This window comes from Phoenix dactylifera, chromosome 18 (assembly GCF_009389715.1).
Source record: "Phoenix dactylifera cultivar Barhee BC4 chromosome 18, palm_55x_up_171113_PBpolish2nd_filt_p, whole genome shotgun sequence".
NCBI classification, from domain to species: domain Eukaryota; kingdom Viridiplantae; phylum Streptophyta; class Magnoliopsida; order Arecales; family Arecaceae; genus Phoenix; species Phoenix dactylifera.
In genome coordinates, this window is record NC_052409.1 from 1229145 (window position 1) to 1247412 (window position 18268).

Here is an 18268-nt window from a genome sequence, read left to right on the forward strand (position 1 = left end):
TGGTAATGCGCACCAAATCACCTTCAAATGACTATGGTTAATATACCTTCAGCTGCAATATAATACTTCAGAAATGGCACACTACACAATACATCAGACCTAAGTTCTTGACCGGCTTTTGCCATTTCACAGTGAGGGGAGAAAATGGTTTTATATGAACTGTTAAGACTCCTAACACAACTCATGTCATGCCACTGCCAAAAAGGCTAGCCTCAACAAAGGATGGTCTATCACTTTCAAAGGGGCATTCCGTCGGTGAGACGATAGTACATGTAAAACAAAATAATAATATGAGCTATATTCTTGAAGCAATTCAAGGTCCTGGGAAGGTTGTTCCTAACCTAATTTATTGTTTGCAGATTTGTCAAAACCGAACTGCATAAGAAAAGATACCCACAAGATTACACTAGAGCCTTCCACCAACAATCAGAAAGAAATGAAGTAATGAATTTTACGCAAATTATAAAAATCCGCATTACTTGAGAAGAGTCTCCATGGCTTCGAAGAACAGTGGTACCAGTTCGGGGCTTGGTGTCTTGACTGCACATTTTACACCAGGTATACCAACGACAACTGTAAGCTCTATCAAGAATGGAATACCTCGAGGAATCTTGGCCGAGAGATACAAGAGCTCTTTGTTTGTGTTTCTGCGCTTTGCTACAAAGAACACATTGGATGCAGCCAAACGTTCAAGGGTAACATCAACACTATTGACAACAGAGTTCGTCAAGTCCTTCGAGGCCTCATTTGCATCAGGAAGTGATTTCCATGTCTGCATGTGAGAGAGGTAATTATAAGTACAACATGTAAATTCCCCATTTTCAAGAAGAATTAAAGATGTAACCAATGACATTGTTATTCGCAACTAAATAATCAAATACTTGTTTCTATAAAGTAAGTGCAATAGAAGATGCCATATAAATCAGATTCAAATAATACAATATTTTAATATTAAGAAAAAGAAAAGTCTGTATATCATTGCTCCTGATAGAATTACTTGGGTGGTAACTTTAGTAGTTCTCTGAAATACTTCTGCTTGGAAATGGGAACTTAAAGAATGGTACAACTTGAATAGCTAAGAAATCATCCAAAATCAGATTCAGCATGAGCAAGAAGATCAAGGGGAAAAGGTCATGCCCTTCAGTCTTCATCATTATATGACTTCAAGCAGGATGTGAGCTTCCACAACATCAGAGCCCACCCAAAGTGTCCTCTCCTTATCCATCATTGCGATCCCATTCCCAACCTTCCAGTAAACCATGTTTTTATTCCACTCAGTGAGGTTTTCTCTGTTTATATGTTTCCGTTTATATGAATCTCATTTCTTATCAAAGCCATCTATTATCAAAACATTTGGCTATCATCCATACCACATGTCAATTGCTTGTGCCTACACTAGTAAGAATATCAGAAGCAATAAAACATTGAATACCATATGTTCTGCAAAGTGTGGCATAAAATAACAGGCTTAATTTTAAGGCTAGCATTACAATGACAAAGAAAATGTAAGTGATAGAATATACGATAAATACAAGGAGCCTTTTCCAGGGTAATGGTCCTTATGATGAACTCCATCTTGAAGCACCCTCTGTGTTCATGAATACTGTCTGGCAACACCACTTATGGCAGTTAAAAGTAACATTTAAATTTGGATGCTGTGAGTGTCTGAAAATAGAGGTTTTATTTGTGTTCATGAATACCGTCTGGCAACACCACTTATGGCAGTAAAAAGTAACATTTAAATTTGGATGCTGTGAGTGTCTGAAAATAGAGGTTTTAATTAGAAACAAGCATTTGCTAATATTCATATCAGCAACATGTTAAAGAGGTTATTGGCACAGCGACATAATTGTCTGGATGCAGTAGGAACAGGTCAACTTAAACCAAAACCAGGACAGATTCAAAATTGACATCTTAAACCAAGGCTTGGAATAAATTATTAGATCCAGATCATGATGAAGGATTTTTCAACAGCATGATCCAAATTGAACCATACACCATGCAAACAGAATCGAACTGCTTTAAAAATGGATTCATGTAATGCTTTGAACTGATCCAAGATTCGTTTTCAATAAAAAAAAATGTTTAGGAAAGAAAACAGTCACAGTGCTTTAATCACTTACCTCCAGAAAATTTGCACGCTCCATTCTACCATCTTCCACAAAGAATACATGCAATGGCATTTTATCATTGAAATACCAGACTGGCTGCTGGTTATTTTTCACCGCAACCTGCAGAAGCAAGGTTGGAGGCCCAGGCGAGACATTCTGGAAAAGAACCATAGGTAGAAGGGTCCTGGCTGATGTTCCAGGTTGCAATGGTGGGACCTAATAAAAGAGAAGAATGCCCAATACATTTTAAGTTTTGTCCAACCAACATCTTAAATATCTGGAGTTCTAGACAATATAATCACCTGTAGAGGTCCAGCAGCTGCAAGACCAAATGTATTTTTGTTAAATTGTATCATGAACCCATCTAGCACAGCCTGTGAATTGTTCTCAAATAATAACCCATAAAATATTTGGCCATCGCGCCGCAGTAGCTGTGCACTTATTTGTAGACCTTGACCAGTTGACGAAGGTAGTAATACAGGTAAAGGAGGCCTGCCTCAACAATTAAAGCAATTATTACATTGACAAGCAGGAGGTTGATCAATATTTCAAAATGCAATAGAATAGACTAAAGAGATGCAGAAAGATAAATCATGTAAACCTCACCCTGAAGGCGGTGTTGTTGGCTGGTCGACAGGTACAATGGCATTATCCAGACCAATCAAATCACCAAGTAAATCAGGCACAGGAGCAGCAGGTGAAGAGAGTGCTGGTGCTGCCACTGGCTGCCTTGTTGAAGCATGTGGAGCAGTACTTGGACTAGACGGGGCAGGTGCACCCTCAACTGCATGAGATGGTGACTCAGAATATGCAGTTTCACCCCCATCAGGATATTCATCATCATCTGGTCGAGGTGCAGCTTTGACACGGCTTACAAATGCATCTGGAGGCTTATGATAAACAGAAGATAAGGTAGCAATGTTTGCAAGGAGCTCATCAAGAAGCGAAGGATCAAGCTGATTTGAATCATCACTGATTACTGGCTTCTCGGCTAACACAACATCTTTAGCAGCCTGAGAAAAAGAAAAGAATCATACTCACCAAATAATATGGCATTTTGAAAATGACCGACTATCCAAACAGCTTATTATACCTCAGGATCAGTAGAAAGAAGACGCCAATATATGTAGGCACGATCACGCAAATCGGGATTGTCAGTCTCCACTGTGGCATTATTAAGAACAGCCTATAGCACATGAATGCATGCCAATTAGGGCGCTAAATAACAAACAGAATTGCTTTTCATAGTTACACAATTAACCCTTACACAAAGGTCTATAGAAGTTAAATGTTCTTCATGTATGAGAAAAAAATAGATTTCCTAAAAAAATATAATACGTCAAATGCTGGTAACATTGTACAGAAAAGAAAGAGAGGGGGGGGGGGGGGGTGAGGTCCAGATTTCTAGACTTCTTAAAGAGGGTTGTACGAAAAATAATAATGACTAATTTGTAAAAGAATGCTTTCTGAGCATTAGAAGATCCATACAGCTGAAGATTTCATTATAAGATTGATGCTTTCAATATCATCCTAAGTGACAAGTATAAATCTGTCCTGAAAAGTGCATGCAAAAGTTCCGATGAAATTGGAATGGACAATCAGAAACAAATTCGAGAAAAGTACAACAACCAGCATTCTCTTGCACGATGGTGATAATTTCTTGTTGATGCTAAGCTCAACATATACTTTTTATCAGCAATATGGGAACATCAATTAAGTTCAAGTCATGCGAACATAAGAAATAAATATAGGAAACCTGAATCATCTGCTGTGGACCTTCAGTTGGCTTTTTAAGAAACAACTTGACAGTTGCAGTGAGTAATTGCAGTTGAACAAGTGGAGGCTCTTCGGGAAAGCTTTCTAGAAAGCTCTCAAGGAGCTCATCAGCATTGTCAATTCTTTCTGCATATTCCCCAATTATCCAAATCATTGATGCCTGCAGCAAGAAAAGCAGTTGGGCAGAAACAAAAATACTAAATACATTAAGTTAGAACTTAAACTATTTTTCTAGCTAATCTTCAAGGATGAGACTTTACCTTAGCTTCTGGCTCATCTAATGTGTCCAAACTCTCGCAGAGCGTTGCAATGATGGATTCATAGCTGTAAATATAAATTACAGTGCATAATAAGGTCCAAAGTTATAAAGCAGCCTAAGCATCCTAGTGTTAAAAATGAAAAACAAATGAAGAAGCAAGGCATCCGCAACAAGCATTAAATAATCCACACTCACGTGTTCGGATAACGCCTGAAGATATCCTTGATGACAATGATAGCCTCCTGCACAACATAATTTACTTTTATCTTTATGAGCTCGAGCAACACGCTGATGCACCGCTCAGCAGCTCTCTCTAACTTTATGGCACAGCGACCAATTGCACGCACAGCCTTCCGAACAAAGTCAACATCTACTTCTGTAGCATACTCTTTGAACTCCAACAGAACCTGAAAGCAAGACCATTAATTTCTGAAAAAGAGGTAGTACCAGAATCTCAAAGCCCTTGAATGCACAAATATTACTACAAAAGCCAGAACTCTCAAAAAGGAATATCAAAAAACCAGAATGAAAAGCTAGTTAAATGTTGTCCTAGAATTCAATAAATCACAATAAGGTTATAGCATTGATAACATGCTTGCTCAAAATACAATTATGTAATATGTCAACTCTCATCAAGAAAAGCTGCCTTTCAGCATCTTGCTACATGTTTGTACATTACATATTTCAGTAAAGGCCCATTGGAGGCTACATAAACCTTTTGACTGTAAATTCTAGAAACCAGGCATTACTAGAAGAGGTTAGTCTTCAGCAAAGACCTCAGATCACAAACCAGGAGCAGATAGAATATATAGGGGAAAGAAATTGCAGAACTAGAGCTGATTGGATGACACGGAGAGGGGCATCCGCAATATTATAGGCGCACGCCTGCAAGATTAAAGGAGAAATAGAACAACAATAAAGCCTGCAATATCATATAGCTTGGAGTATTGGGCAATAAAGAAAATATACAAAAACAAGTTGAGTATGGTACATGTGAGAATTTTAAGATGGATGTATGATAAAACCAGAATTAGGTTGCAAAATGAATATATTGGAGGAGTTGTAAGAATTGGATGAATTAAGGACAAAGTGATGGATAATAGATTAAGATGGTAATGGACATGTACAACAAAGATATGAGAAAGCTCCAGCAATGAGGGGTACATTAGTTTGTATCGACGATTGTAAGAAAGGAAGGGAAGACAACAAGATAACATGGATGGAGGTCGTAAGGAAGGACAGGGAGAAGTTTATGACAACACCAAAGGTGGCCTTACATAGGAAAGCCTAGCGAATGAGAATCCATAAAGCTGACCCAAATTGTTGGGAAAAGGCTGGATGCAATAAATAAACATGTAATTTCTTCCAGAATACCCTTCTTACATTAATGGAAGAAAACTCGTATAAAGTAAGATTAATAAAGCATGGACTTGATGTTCTTCATCGGAAATCACATTAAGTGTTTTAATTAATACCTGGTCTATGTTCCGATCAGATGCAAGCTTTATCATAATCTCCAGTTTCTCCATCTTAACATAAATTGGATCATTGTACTTGCAGAAAAAAACCTGTAGATAGTTTACTCAGAACAACAAAAACTGTAACAATAGTTTAAATCAAGAATTTGTTGAGAATTCAATACGACATATTCATCTAATTTCACCTTAATTTCATGTGCAAGTATTGTAGGTCGTTTCTGTACAATAAGATTGATGTTGCGTAATGCTACATACTGTATTTCAGGTTCTGCGGAAAGAAGAGTTACTAGAGGAGGTGCCATCTTCTTGCAAAGATTTCGGACCACATCAGTACTAGTAATAAGTTCCATCTGCTGAAGAATCATCTGCAGCAATCAAATCCATAATCATAAATCTTGCAAATGTCACGTACAAAAGCAAATCTTCAGTTATGAACCAACAGGTGTTGCTTTGAAAAGCAAACTAGAAAAAATGTTCTCCATATCTACCTTCATATAATTAATGGAGATGTTATATAGCCAACATTCCCTTCTAGTTCACTTCAAGAAAATGGCCAGAAAAGTTTACGGATCTAAAATTATCTTCTGAAGTTCTCATTCTTTAGGAAATTTGAGGCCTTTCCTATCTTCTACAAATATTCAATCTTTTACAACCATCTATAGTTCCACACCAATGAATGCTTTCTTCTTTTCCAACCTTTACAAATTATTTTCAAGAAAATGCAATTTTTTTCATATAAAAGATTGAATGAATTCCATGATTCCTAGTTTGGTTGCTGTACCACACAGGAAAACCATATATTTTCATGTCAGTCACGCATACATTTGTCCTAATATAATATATGACCTGTACCTGTTGTGTCTAAATCCTCTAAGAAAAACTGACTAGCCTCTTGTAAGGATGTTGTGCCTTGCAACATATAAACTCTGTGAATCAGGTTTCCATCATATTCACTTGCAAGTCATCTAAACCTTTTCATATCAACTCTTACCCAAATCCATAACATGCAGACCGTATCCCCACCCCCCCCCCCCCACCCCCCGCGCTGGAGCCCCCAAAACCCAAAAAAAAAAATATCATCTTAATTTCTACTCTTTATTCCATGGAAACATTCCCTTAAAATATTGCTATGTTTCCCCTCTATTATTATCCATAAACAAGAAAAAAATTAAAAAAAAGGAGAAGTCCCCGATCTATTGGATCATCAAGGATGATCTTGTAGACCCTTCCCCACCTCATCACTCCAAAAAAGGTGACCTCCTGGGGGTGTGCAAGGTATAACTTCATGAAATTTAATAAGTGAAAAAATATGAGCTTTCACACGATGCATTTGCTCTAATACTATCCATCTGCACTCTCTCCACCTAGACGCAGTCCCCTCATCCCTTGCCAAAACTCCGATTATTTAATGACAAATTAATTTGTGATTTTGCATGTCACAGATTAATCTAAGGAAGACAATTATAATCTCCTCAGCAGTCCAAGTATAGGCAAAAACTAGAAAATTGTTGTCTTCTGTTAGAACATCCTATCAAACATAACATTTAATTGCAAAGTAGCCTACTTTGTTCATATACTATACATGGATTCTCCTGCTACATAAAAAACATTTTATACCAGGCACTTAAATGCAACCATATGAAAATGATTTTTCAAAGAGAACTATACGAAATGCTATTCGAAATGCATGCTAGCTAGGCATCAATCAATGGAAACAAAAATTGTTATATTTAAGATTCATCATGGTGCTAGACCAAGAATATGCCATGGCTGTCTTTTACGTACAAATCAGTTATTCATGTTTCCCTTGTTCCCATTAAAAGTGCAAACGAATAATCTTAAAAAAAATTGAAGAGTATACATACTTTGACAGCAGAAAGCACAACTGCACAATTTGCATGCTGGAGACGTGGTGTAACTCTTTCCACTATGTTCTCAGCATCACGGGCATCAGATGCTTTGTACCTTGAAAGGGCATCCAAAATGAAAACCTGACCCCATCTGCAGAACAATCAGATTCTCCTCATAATCTAGTTTTGAGCAAATATAAAACAGAAATGCATCTTAGCAACAGAAAAAGGTATAGGGTTATCTTTCGTTAAAAAAGGTTCTAGGATTTAGTGTTATACATAGTGGTTACCAATAACAATTTACTGTATTATTAGACTGATTGTTAAGAAGGGGAGGGAAAAAACCTCAAGCTAATGCAGAAAAGGTACACCATAATAGGAATCAATGGGACCAAAAAAACACCCATTTTATTCAAATGGATGTTCCTGAACAAATGGATTTGAAATTTTGAATTCCATGTGCAGTAAAAATATCAGACCCCAATCTAACCATTTAAGCACTATGTTTAGGGAAATAACTTGTTATACGTAAATGTATGCTTTCAAGTTTTATGTTCTTGTTAAAATCATGACTTTGTAGTTTTTATGGCACGGAATTCTACCATCTTCCAATGAAAATTTTTGAATTTCAGATTTTCAGGTTTGGCATGATGATTCACCAACATAATCATTTATTTAGCAATTTTTGAACATAGACTCATGCAATATAATCAAGAAATAAGGCATATCAAACAATTTATAATTGATAACTTTTACAACATCAAGAGGAACTCCCAAATGAGGTTAATTGTTAATATTTATTATCTGAAAAACTCGACTTCTGACAAAAAAATGCTTGTGTCTTTCCTCTATTCCCATTTTAACCGATTTAGTCTATTATTACAAATATTATAATGTCTTTAACATTTTTGCTTTCTATACATGTTTACTCGTGATATCCCACTTTGGGACATGAAGGTTTCTCTTCTTCCTTACAACAGAGGATAGAGAATGTAACAGCATCAGCTCATCATGGACCAACACTAATAGGTACGTTTAAGTAAGACTGTAATGAAACTTGATAGCCTGTGAAGCACAAATATTCATAAGACTTATCATTACAAAATATGTTACATAAATTTATGGACAAACACATATGTAAGACTGTAACCGCTGCTGACTATCAACCATATTGACTTTGCATGATGATCCCAACTATCAACTATATCCAAAGGTACCATGCAGTACAAGTATGGGAGCACATCTCTCTATAATATATAACAGAGACAACGATGTGGTTGCTAGACAATTGCACAAGAGATCATGTGTCACATTTTGGTAAAGTTATGTATCCCACATCCCTTCCATGCATACACTATTCTTATATAAAATACAGGCTTTTCTAAAAACTTATGATATATGACTAAATGGCTACCAAAACATAGGTACATAAAGTAAAATGGAGATCTATTTATCACATATAGTCTAAACAACCATGATTGATGGGATTGCAGCCATCTATCAAATGCTCCTTACTCCTGACCAAGCACGAGCACAACACAAGCCCAACAGATGCACAAGTATAAAATACTGATTGTGAAGCTAAATTTACACGGACACTATGTAACTAATGCCATATAATGGATAAAATAAACTAGCACATATTCATGCCAACATATTGATTATATAAGCAAATTTAGCCAGTTATCCTAAGTCCATGAATAAAGAGCATAGGGTTGCAGACAAGGTTCGCCGTACCGGTACCGAACCCCGTACCGGTGCCGCACTAGTATAGGCGTACCGAGTGTCGGTACGGTACGGTATGCGGTACGCCAGGCGTACCGACATTGGTGTACCGATACCGGTACCCATCGGTACGGGTACGGTACGCTCGGTACCGACCGGTACCGATCGGTACAGCGAACCTTGGTTGCAGACAAATGCCCCACAAACTACTTATCAGCAAAACAGTGGTAATGATGAAACCAGCTTTTCCATGCATAAACATACTCGGTGCATTCATTCAATGCAGTCAGGAGTTTCGAAAGAGTATGACTGGTGATCTCAAAGATTGGTCTAGAACTACATTCATGGATCTCTGCAAGCGCCGCAACTGCATTTGCTACTACCATTGGATTATTATCAGATATCAAGTCCTTGAGACTCTCAAGGAATCCTCTGTCTTCCACTAACTCAGCATTTATATCGTAAAGCTTAGCTACACAAATGGCTGCAGTCTTTCGAACATAAGGATCATCATCCTGTATAAATTAAACTAAATTAGATTATGACTCATAATGAAGAAAACATATGACGCTGCACTAAAAAAATGAAAGAAGTAATTATACATGTGAAGGAACACAAAGGGACCTTGAGGCATCTCTGAAGAGGATCACATAGATATTCTGTAATTTTGTCAACACGAATGCATCCCATTGTCCTCACAGCCAAAGCACGAATTAGTGGATTGGGATCTTGTGAATCCTGCAAAGATGATACGGCATATCAAATATAAGTGCAATTAAATTTATGAAATGTCGGAAATTTTGTTGCAAAGAATTAATATCCAGGTTTCCGAGAAGTTTCCAATCAAGTCCAAGTAGAATCAAAAGAAAATCGAGTATATATCTATTGCAACCTTGAAAAGCAAAATTGAGGACTTGAAAGCACCAATTTTATACCTATGCAGAAAAGAAAAAGATCATGGGTCATGGATCTTGTATTTTAGGGGGATTTTTTTTTAATGTTTGGTAATTGAGATGTTGTGAATGTTTAGTTTAGTTATCAAGAAGATACAGCATCGCAAAAGATCATCACTTAGCAAGGAACTGCACTAACAAAAAATAATCTAGAGGATTTGCACAGTTAACTATTGATAACCAGGCTATCTGTTCAGAATATTTACAGCATCAAGCAACCATCAACAAAATTCTGCCAAATGAACCACTATCTCAACCAGATTACAGCTGCAATGTTAAGCATTCCATCATTTCTTAGGTCATATCTTCCACTTGTCAAACCCAGATAATTGCCAAAAGGTGTGTCAGTTATCATCATATCGGGGGATAAAAAGCAGGCCATTACTCAAGAAAAAAGCTTTCACCATTTGGTAAACAAATGAACTACCATTGCCATTGGATTGTGACATAACTTTGCTAATGATCGCAAGTTATTTGAAAAAATCTTGTTCATAATTTATATAGTGGCACAATAACTGTTTGCAGTGTTCCACAGATTGATAAACACTCAATTACGAACATATGAATTACATAACGCATCAAATGCCTTACTATCACAAATTATAAAATATCATTTCAGGCATATATTTGCCTCATATGAAATTCATATCTTTCTTTTTGGTGGGCAATCTAGCCAATCTTCTTTGTATTTAATAATTTTCTGCATCTCCAAATTCCACTAATTATATCCTCTTCTTGAGCAACAATTGAATACTGCTACAAAGCCATATGCTGAATGTATAGCCCCGAACTTTCAAACAGATGTTCAAACACAGTATTGTAATTAAGCGTCGGACAACTCAAAGTAAGTTAATTATATGTCAAAAAGACATTTAGCATCCGAGATTCAAAAATCAGTGATGCACAGCCTCTATAAAATCCTGCCACATAAAATGCTTTTTGCGAGTATATTTGTAGCAAGTAGGATATGTCTTACCTTAACAAAGGTATTCACAGCAAGTATGGCTAGATCAGGTTGGCTTTTAGCATAGTTTATAAGATATAAATAGACGAGTTTCTTCAGCTCCAAATTCTCTGTTTGCATGCAGTTGACAACATCCGTGAACAATGATGAAACATCTTTTCCAACAGTCATTGCAGCTATCACTTTCTTCACTGCATCCTTCCTTTTGTCCTGCAAAACAGAGTAGGTAACATAAGCTTCTTACAATCAACTACCAAAAGATTCCATCTCTTAATAAAAATCTTTTTTTAAAGAAATTCATCCCTTAATAAAATAAAAATCACATTACAAAAAGACTGAATTAAGTAGCATTAATAAAACTTAAGGTCATGATTCACAAAGCATATAGCCCTATTCTGTTCTTTAGATCACATGGTGCAAAATACTTCCTTACTTGTGTTTTACCATGCGAAATTATCTAATAGACAACCAAGTTGCTAGCAGAAGATATAGTCACTAGGCCTATGTTTGTCCTATAAATATTTGCTTATAGAGCACATGTATATCCAACTAGGAACCTTGAAAACAAATAATGGGAAGAACGGATCAAAGAGGTACTTTAACGTATGGTCCAGCATCGAACAAGTCCTGGTAAGGGCTTAGTTACAGTGCTGTTTACATTCTACATGGGAAGTTCCACCGTGCTGGTTTTTTCACGTCCTGCTGTGTCAAACCGTCAAAGCCATAAACGAGAACAGAAGAAGTGGGAACGACGAAGGAGCATAGGAATGACATTCTTGCACAAGGATCAAGAGCACCAGAGCACATTACTGTTCTGGGAGCCAATTCAGTACTAAAGAGTTAAGTCTTTCCTTCCCTCACAAGCCAAACACCGTGAGACACTGCTCCATACCATGCTAACAAATCTATAGACAAGAACTGAACAATCCTTACATTGCACCCTTTTCCATGAACAAATTAGAGAAAAGATTCTTTCTTCAAACATCTTGCTTCACTTTGTTCAGGCTTCTGAGATGACATGTTCGGAAAAGAACAAGAACCACATCATAGAACTCAACCAATAACCGCACTTTTAACAAAAGAAAAAGAAATTTTTCGTTTTTCCGATTCCGAAAGAGGTCGTGTTCTTAAAATCTTCTGCATAATCTCAACGAAGAACAGAAAAAAAAAAAATGTCGTCCTAATTTGTGGAAAAGAAACCAAGAAGTCGGAAGTCGGAGAAAATCTTGTATTAAGCTTATTCTACATGCCAATCATAGTTTGCTAAGATCAGATTTACCCTCCGTGAAACCCATTTAGGTAACAAGAGGGGGAAACTACGAGGTCATCGCCCTGGTTCCCATAACGCGAGATCCAGTCAAGAACCAGAAACATTCGAAGCAGAGAACGATGGATCTGAAGGCATCTATCTCGATCTAGAATCTAGCACAAGGGATCCGGGGATAACAACCCTGATTCGTTTCGATCCAAGGGAAAGGGGAAAAAATAGAGAGGAGGGGGGGGGAACGTATGGACCTTGTACTGGGAATTGAGCTCCTCCTTGAGCTCGGGGATCTCTCCCTTCTTGGTGGTGGAGAAGTACTTGGAGTCGTGGCCGCTCATCGTCGCCGAGCCCTCCTCCGCTACAGCGGATGCTTTCTTTTTTTTCCCCTCTTCTGCCTTGGCTCGGGAAAGCGAAGAAAGAAGGGCGTCCTCGCCGGTCTTTTTATTAGGAGCTCTAAAACGGAAGAGAAAGTCCAGTCCAGTGAGCCGCATGATCGCGCCACGTCAGCATTACTTCAGATTGACGGCCCAGATGTAAGTCTCCTCCATAGTTTGACAATTAAGACCGGATCTGTGTTTGGTTCCAAGTCCCCGAAAAAAAGAGCCCGTCGTTGTGAGAATGGCGGAGCGGGCGCTGGGAAGCAGCCATGGTCGTGGCGTGGCGAGCGAATGGGAGAACCATCTGAATTTTTTTTTCAGCAAAAAAAAAAAAACCAAGATTCAGGGGTATCAGATAAATAATTTTTAAATTTTTAAATTTTTAAATTTTATACGTTAAGATGGCAGATTTATAGAAATTATATTTCTTGATTTACTTAAAAATAGCCTTTTTATCAATTGTTAGATAAAGAGGGGGAAAACCAAAATTACGTTAGTTAATAGCTTCCTAGATAATAAAGAAAATCTAAAAGTTTTTGTGTCTCAAAAATTAGCACCTAAATTAGTCTATTTTCATTCGAACTTTGGTCTGCGGGGACATGCATATCTACAGAGAAGCCAATAGGGTTATAGACTGGATGGATGTATCCATACTAAATCTGTATGAATCACCTTCCATTTCAGCCAAAAAAAAATGTCTGTTTTAAATTTGTTATTCAAGTCAATATCCAACCATTCATGAACCCCAGGCGACAAAGGCTGTGGATCTGGAGTTAGATAATCTTAATCACCCTTTGGGGTACAGAGGGAATTTCGATTGCTAACTGGTCTCTGATGTTCTTTGGTTCCCAGGGTAATTAAATAAGGTTCACATTAACTTCAGAAAGCTGGACTGCGTTGTTGATGATGAACCCTAATTCAGCATGGCTATATATTGTGAGAATTTTTGGTGATAAGTCCTCATTCCTGAAACAGTAGAATATAGTAGTGAATCAAACACAAAATGCAACCATTTTCACATGAGACTGGAGAAAAATTATGATTTTCTAATTTAAGGTATGAGAAGAGGCAAAAAAATCATATGTCGAAAGAATTGGCACACATGAGAACCAGACAAGAATGAACAATTAATATTACTCATACATGCAAAACTTAGTTTCCTCATCACCTGGCAGTACGATGGAACGTTGAGAATTGAGAAGACAGATATCTTTGAATATTATGATAGGTAAAGTTGCTAAGTCAAGATTTAAAAGCATATCTTTGAACATATTATATATTAATATTACAGCATTAATTAAAAAAATCATAACCAAGAAAGAGATCCATCAATATGCAAAGCTAGTTGATAGCATCCTCTTCATCCTCAAAACTCAAATTGAGAGTTTGCAACTTAAAGCCTGATCCTTGTATGATCTCAACCAAATTGGAAGCCACTCCTGTAGCTTGCACAGTAGTCTGTTTTGTTAACTGCACCCAAAATTAATCCATCTATTAGAGCAATAAAGGATGAACTTGGAACTGTTATCAAAAAAAGGATGAACTTAAAAAAATCATTGCACTTTTAGCAAGCAAATATTATGTGCACTTGTGATACCTTTTTAAGGCCATGTAGATTTAGAAGTTTCCATGGAAGGTTGGAGCATATTATAATATATGCCAGTAATGCCTTCACCATTCTTTCTATTTTTTTTCTCCAAAAATAAATAATCAGATGGTCTATCTGAATCTTTGTCTCGATGAGAGTCATACAGCATAGAGGCAGGCAGTGCCGGGAACAGTGGCCAAGGTTTAAAGAATGCAAACCAATTGTTTTCGCACATCAGGAAAGGACTGCTTGCATGTTTATGTTCCATTCCCCAAAAGATTAGAAAAAAATCATCATACTTTATAATGTTAATTCAATTAGCACAACCATCATTGACATTCATTTTTTAAATATTTGACCTTAGGCCCTCCAATAGCGGGGCAATAATAACAGAGATTAGAGCAATACTATGCTTGACTTAAAATGCCATTAGAATGCATGTATGTCCGTGGACATACATTATGCACATAATGAGTTGGAGGGAGTGAAAAGGTTAGATTGCCTGCTGGCTTTGGTGGCATGATAAAATGAAAGGAAAATTTGAAATTGAAGAGAAACAAAAGAAGCAGAAGATAGACGGAGGGAACATCCGTAGATCCTTATGAGGAAGGGAGACAATGTTCTTTACCTACCTCTGTCCTGTTTTAGGGAACGCAGAAAAAAATGGCGAAAGATGATGCCATCACCCCTCCAAAAGGAGGGCAAATAAAAGAGAGAAGGCGAAGGAAAGGAGAGAAATAAAATAGGGTATTTAGTAGCTGATCATATTGAGGGAAAAGAGGAAGAATAGAGTATAATGGAGTCAATAGTCAATACATGCTCTTACTCATTTTGTTGGCTTATGCCCCTTTTTATAAAGGTCTCTGTGTGATTTATTTTATAGTCAGCAATGGATTCCATAATTGCAAGATTAATTTTGGTGTTTCATATATAGGATGTGAGCTCTCAGCAACTAGAAATACTTGGTTTTGTAGCCAAATAAAAAAAAGTGAATTCACACCATCATTTGATCTTTAAGCTTCAAGAATATCATACACAGTTTAGTCATTTGAATGAGGTACGATGCAACTTGAGAAATTTCAGCTATTGAAAGTTGTTGGAACATGTCACCGGGTTTGTGCAGACATGCCTATATGCAGAGGATGCAAAAACCATACAACTCCACCAAAGTAAACATATACTGGATAATCAAAATACATAGAATATAAGGTTCAAGGTCTTTTGCACAAATACATTTTGAAAATGGAGTTTAACTTTTTCTTATCCAACAAATGATCATTTATGGAAGCTTCAGGTATACTTTATTACACAAAAGGAAAGTTGAACGTGCATAAGACCCAGGAAATAGGAGAGAATTCAACCATGAAGTCTCTAAAGTCAATTGTCAAAATAGCAAGACTTCTTGTGATATAGCACAATGAAGGCATAGCTCATCATTAGACAGTGACAGGTGATGGTTACAACTTGGTGTAGTCAGATGGATAAATGGAACACCACTTGAGTATAAGATCAAATGGATGAACACCCAAATGATCTTAATGGGTAATGTAAAGCACTGAATATTTTAACCAAGTAACCCTCTATAATCATCAATCTTAACATTCCAAAGACGCAGCTTATGTTATGCTTCTGACGCATGCAACACACTTCAACTAGAATCAAGGTCAAATAAGTATCTTTCCTGGAACCAAGGAGTAAAAAGACATAAGATTCAGTATTGCAAATCACATACACTAGTAATGATGTTGATGTTGATGTTGACATGCTATCGTACAATGCCTAAATGCTGGAATCAAATAAGAAGAATATGAACAAAAGCAATTGTTTTTTTTTCTTTTTCTTTTTTTGAGGGAGAGGAGTGGTGTGAATCTACTAAACCTAAGAAAGTGGGAACATACGTGAAAAGAATGTGACACGAAGAGTACAGAATTGTTAAGAATTTACGCTGACATTCAAAATGGTTTTAGAATGAGGATGGTAGCAAGGATGAGGAAATGAGAAGAAGAAAAAGAGCATTGACAACTTAACTTTTCTGATCATAAACCAAAACAATTCTAAAACTGGCACAGCAGTAAATTGGTTTCACGAGCATGGTTGAAACAAAGTAAGCTGGCCCTACTTTTCAAGAAGAATTGCACAAGAACCTTTGATGTGGTTTGCAAGTAAAAGTTAAAATAAAAAATGGAAAAGTACACAATCTGTTAATTTCAGCTCATGTTAAAAGAGTACAAACATGAGAACATGCTTTACTCTGAAATTTTTCTTTAAGTACTGATAAATTGCAGTTCATGTTCACAATCGTTCAAACATCATTTGATACATCTTGCTGCAAGAACAGTAAAAAGAAGTTGGAATAAACAAATTTAGCAATCCAAAGGTTCAAGAAGCATGGAAGAGCATTTACAAGCAGACGAAGTCAGCACATCTTCTAGAGCAACTTCGACTATATCGGCACAAGAATTTTTTCCCTTCTCAATGATAATTGAATATACAAAAAAGGGATTTATATTAGAAGTCATAGGGTGAAGTCATATCCTTCATGAGGTTATATGTTCTGCTAAGAGCTGTTGGTGATATTTATCTTTTGAAATCTCCATTGAGCAAAGAATTATAGATAAAAGTAATGTTACAGGTCAGCTTGGATTTTCATGGAGATTGGAAGATGAAGTGTGGTAATCCAAATGGAGATATATAGCAACAAGCATAAAGTGACAAGTTAGGAGCATGATTATCCTGAAAAGAACAGAACGGAAAAATAACTGGGATTTGCATTTTGCAGTCAGCATGCCAAGTACATATGTTATGAACACAAGCCGGGAGCATTAACATGCAATAATGTGCACTAAAGGCTCTACCACTATTTTACTTTGAAGAATTTATTCTCTAATTACAATAATGATATTGGTCACATCGCTTGTATTGCAACCATCTCTTGGTGTAACTCATACAACACGCCTCTTGCTGCATTCACCAACATTTTTAGTATCATTTGAGGGGAGTTATTTGCATTAGTAGCAACTTTTTAATAAAAGTCAAACAATACCAACCCAATCATGAAAATTCAAATCCCACAACAAGTTCGGAACTTTGTTCTTGAAACACAAAACATTTGATTGCAAGAATTCCCAATTAATGTCAACTGCGAATCTATACACGAGAAATCATCCCAAAAGAGTATTGTATTACCTCAACGCTTGCAATTCCCTCGGCGACTTGAACTTTCAGATCGCCAACGCCCTCTGTTCCCTGTAAGAAAAGACAAAGGACAAACTTTCATAACTAGAACAAGATCAAAACAAGAATCTATGAATCGGTCATGGCTAAACCAACCTCCAGAGCCTTGGCGACTGCAGGTATCGCCGACTCAACCATAGTTCCCTCAGCCTTCACATCAAGAAACCAGTGAACAAAACGACTAGAAAACTTCATCCATAAAGCAATAAAGGGGGAAAGGGAGGGAAAGATCGTGCCTTGAACAATATGGTAAGCATGTCGGAGGGTGACACCGGGACGGAGACGGTCTGGTCGGCGGACGGGCTCTCTTCCTCCGATGCCGCCGCCGCCGCCTCCGCTGCTGCCTCCGCTGCTTGTTCTTCTTCCGGGACTAAGGTTTCCTCCTCCGCGACCGCCCTTACGGCCCTTCCAAAGCTCGGGAACGGCCTCCTCCTCTGAGACCGAGATAGAGAGAGGCTTCGAGCGAGGCGGAGGGAGGGGAACGAGGCGAGAGAGGGAGGAGAAGATAGCCGGAGAGAAGGGGCGGAGAGAAGGCAACTTTGGCAGTGAAGAGAGGAAGAGAGTGCGGAGATTGTCGCCATATTTTCTGGCTCGAAAAGGCTTTCTTCTCCCCTTCGCCGGCGTTTTAGTTGAGGGATAGATAATGCGGATTGCTTGGGGATTTTGTTTGAGCCGCTATCTCCGACTCG

General features: G+C 37.5%; 2 protein-coding genes across 2 annotated transcripts; both read right to left on the bottom strand.

The window, feature by feature from the left end:
- Positions 1-207: 207 nt before the first annotated feature.
- On the bottom strand, positions 208-12998 carry LOC103706977 (beta-adaptin-like protein C). The gene is made up of 16 exons (XM_008791277.4): positions 12632-12998; positions 11129-11326; positions 9824-9937; positions 9464-9714; positions 7490-7625; positions 5810-5989; positions 5622-5714; positions 4342-4553; positions 4148-4211; positions 3868-4047; positions 3205-3297; positions 2718-3124; positions 2414-2603; positions 2124-2327; positions 480-772; positions 208-375 (listed from the first exon to the last, which is right to left on the bottom strand). The coding sequence occupies exons 1-16, from the start codon at positions 12869-12871 to the stop codon at positions 342-344; spliced, it is 2889 nt and encodes a 962-aa protein (XP_008789499.2). The 5' UTR covers positions 12872-12998; the 3' UTR covers positions 208-341.
- Positions 12999-13870: 872 nt separating this feature from the next.
- On the bottom strand, positions 13871-18223 carry LOC103706976. The gene is made up of 4 exons (XM_008791276.3): positions 17816-18223; positions 17676-17729; positions 17532-17591; positions 13871-14227 (listed from the first exon to the last, which is right to left on the bottom strand). The coding sequence occupies exons 1-4, from the start codon at positions 18158-18160 to the stop codon at positions 14099-14101; spliced, it is 588 nt and encodes a 195-aa protein (XP_008789498.1). The 5' UTR covers positions 18161-18223; the 3' UTR covers positions 13871-14098.
- Between the last annotated feature and the right edge of the window lie 45 nt (positions 18224-18268).

Excerpts from the sequence above, each read along its gene's own strand:
- LOC103706977 (XM_008791277.4), bottom strand. The coding sequence starts at position 12,871 with ATGCGGCTCACTGGACTGGACTTTCTCTTCCGTTTTAGAGCTCCTAAT. Across the intron at positions 7,626-9,463 it reads GCATTGAATGAATGCACCGA|ATGGGGTCAGGTTTTCATTT; the intron begins GTATGTTTATGC and ends ATTGTTCTGCAG. Across the intron at positions 5,990-7,489 it reads TTGTGCTTTCTGCTGTCAAA|ATGATTCTTCAGCAGATGGA; the intron begins GTATGTATACTC and ends TGATTGCTGCAG.
- LOC103706976 (XM_008791276.3), bottom strand. The coding sequence starts at position 18,160 with ATGGCGACAATCTCCGCACTCTCTTCCTCTCTTCACTGCCAAAGTTGC. Across the intron at positions 17,592-17,675 it reads CAGTCGCCAAGGCTCTGGAG|GGAACAGAGGGCGTTGGCGA; the intron begins GTTGGTTTAGCC and ends CTTTTCTTACAG. Across the intron at positions 14,228-17,531 it reads AGGGAATTGCAAGCGTTGAG|TTAACAAAACAGACTACTGT; the intron begins GTAATACAATAC and ends TTTTGGGTGCAG.